This window comes from Calonectris borealis, chromosome Z, assembly GCF_964195595.1.
Source record: "Calonectris borealis chromosome Z, bCalBor7.hap1.2, whole genome shotgun sequence".
Classification (NCBI taxonomy): Eukaryota; Metazoa; Chordata; class Aves; order Procellariiformes; family Procellariidae; genus Calonectris; species Calonectris borealis.
Window position 1 is genome coordinate 64,163,400 of NC_134352.1, and position 2,268 is coordinate 64,165,667.

General features: G+C 67.3%; 1 protein-coding gene across 1 annotated transcript; it reads left to right on the plus strand.

Annotated features, from left to right (window-relative positions):
• Window positions 1-569: 569 nt before the first annotated feature.
• On the plus strand, window positions 570-1,811 carry HTR1A (5-hydroxytryptamine receptor 1A). The gene has a single exon (XM_075136698.1). It carries the CDS (start codon window positions 570-572, stop codon window positions 1,809-1,811), a length of 1,242 nt encoding a protein of 413 aa, XP_074992799.1.
• Window positions 1,812-2,268: the final 457 nt, after the last annotated feature.

Below are 2,268 nucleotides of genomic sequence, written 5' to 3' on the forward strand. Positions count from 1 at the left end.
TTGGAGGGGGAGGGTGTGTGTGGGGGAAGTCGTGGTGGGTTTCTCTGCGGTGTCCCCCCAGCGGGGAGGGGGCGGCGGGAAGTGACGGACACCGGCGCCCTCCCGCCCGGTCCGCCGGCGGCGCCAGGGGACGATGGCGACCCAACGAGACCCCCCCGCAGAAGGGCGGGATGGGGGGAAGGACGGAAGGGGAGGGGAAGGAGGGAGGGAGAAAGCGAGGGGAGAGTGGAGAGGCAGAGCAGGAAGGAGCGGCGCGGGAGAGCGGCGGAGCGAGGGGCAGCAGCGCGGCGAGCGGCGGCGGGAGGGCCGCCCCCGCCGCCCGGGGCTGCACGCTGGGCAGAGGCAGCGGGGATGGGCGGGCGCGGGGCGGCTCCGCCAGCCGCCGTCCTCCGGGCCTCGGCCGCCTCCCGCCGCGCTATATAGGGGAGGGAGGGGTGGCGGGGGGGGGGGGGGGGAGCTGCCCAGCGTGGCCAAAGCGCACGGGGCGGCGATGCCTCCTGCCAGGGGAGCGCACAAGTGACCGGCGACTCTTCCCATGCCCGTCTCCTGAAGCGACCCCCCCGCCCGGCATGGATGTGGCCAACAACACTACCTCCTCAGAGCGCTCCCCCGAGGGGGCAGGCGGCCCCGGCCTCGCCGAGGTGACCCTGGGCTACCAGCTGCTCACCTCCCTGCTCCTGGGCACACTAATCCTGTGCGCCGTGAGCGGCAACGCCTGCGTGATCGCGGCCATCGCCTTGGAGCGCTCCCTGCAAACCGTGGCCAACTATCTCATCGGCTCGCTGGCCGTCACCGACCTCATGGTGTCCGTGCTGGTGCTGCCCATGGCGGCCCTCTACCAGGTGCTGAACAAGTGGACGCTGGGGCAAGTCACCTGCGACATCTTCATCTCGCTGGACGTGCTGTGCTGCACCTCTTCCATCCTGCACCTGTGCGCCATCGCCTTGGACAGGTACTGGGCCATCACGGACCCCATCGACTATGTCAACAAGCGGACTCCCCGGCGGGCCGCCGCGCTTATCAGCCTGACCTGGCTCATCGGCTTCTTGATATCCATCCCGCCCATGCTGGGCTGGAGGACGCCCGAGGACCGCTCGGACCCCGATGCCTGCACCATCAGCAAGGACCACGGGTACACCATCTACTCGACCTTCGGCGCCTTCTACATCCCGCTCCTCCTCATGCTGGTGCTCTACGGCCGCATCTTCAAGGCGGCCCGCTTCAGGATCCGCAAGACAGTCAAGAAAGCGGAGAAGAAGAAAATAGCCGACACCTGCCTCACTCTCTCCCCGGCCGCTCTGCAGAAGAAAAGCAATGGGGAGCCTAGCAAGGGCTGGCGGCGGACTGTGGAACCCAAGCCCGGTGCCTGTGTCAACGGCGCGGTACGGCAGGGCGAAGACGGGGCCGCCCTGGAGATCATCGAGGTCCAGCGCTGCCACAGCTCCTCCAAGACGCACTTGCCGCTGCCCAGCGAGGCGTGCGGCTCCCCGCCGCCCCCCTGCTTCGAGACACGCAACGAGAAGAACACAGAGGCCAAGCGGAGGATGGCTCTGTCCCGGGAGAGGAAGACTGTCAAGACCCTGGGCATCATTATGGGCACCTTCATCCTCTGCTGGCTGCCGTTCTTCATCGTGGCGCTGGTCCTGCCCTTTTGCGACAGTAAGTGCTACATGCCCGAGTGGCTGGGGGCAGTCATCAACTGGCTGGGCTACTCCAACTCCCTCCTCAACCCCATCATCTATGCCTATTTCAACAAAGACTTCCAAAGTGCTTTTAAGAAAATTATCAAGTGCAAATTTTGCAGGCAGTGAGGCCCGCCGCTCCGGGACGGGGCAGCGGGGGCTCCTGCCACTCGCTCCATCCGCCTGGCCCCCTCCGCAGTGTGCCCCCCGCCTAGCCCCTCTCCAGCACCGGCATAAGGGCGGGGGGCTCCGGGACCCCCCTCCACTGCGCACCCGAGCCCCTCGCTGCTCCGCCCGTCGGACAAGCCCCGCAAGGCAGGGCAGGGCAGAGCAGGGCTCCACCGGGGGCGGCGGGGGGATGCCTGGGCCGGGAGGCCTCCGCGGCCGCCCTCCCCTCGCCAGGGCTCCGCTGCCGGGCGCCGGCGCTTCCGTCTCCCTCCCTCCCCTCCATCATTCTGGGTAGACGTAGCGTTTGCAGGTCCTTGCTTGTGGTCGCTGTAAACCACAGTGTCTGCCCGAGTAGCATCGGTAAAAATAAACCACCCTATGCAGAAAACCGCCGTATCGGGGATATTTTTTGGATTTA

Coding starts and splice junctions, on each gene's coding strand:
- HTR1A (XM_075136698.1), top strand. CDS start 570: ATGGATGTGGCCAACAACACTACCTCCTCAGAGCGCTCCCCCGAGGGG.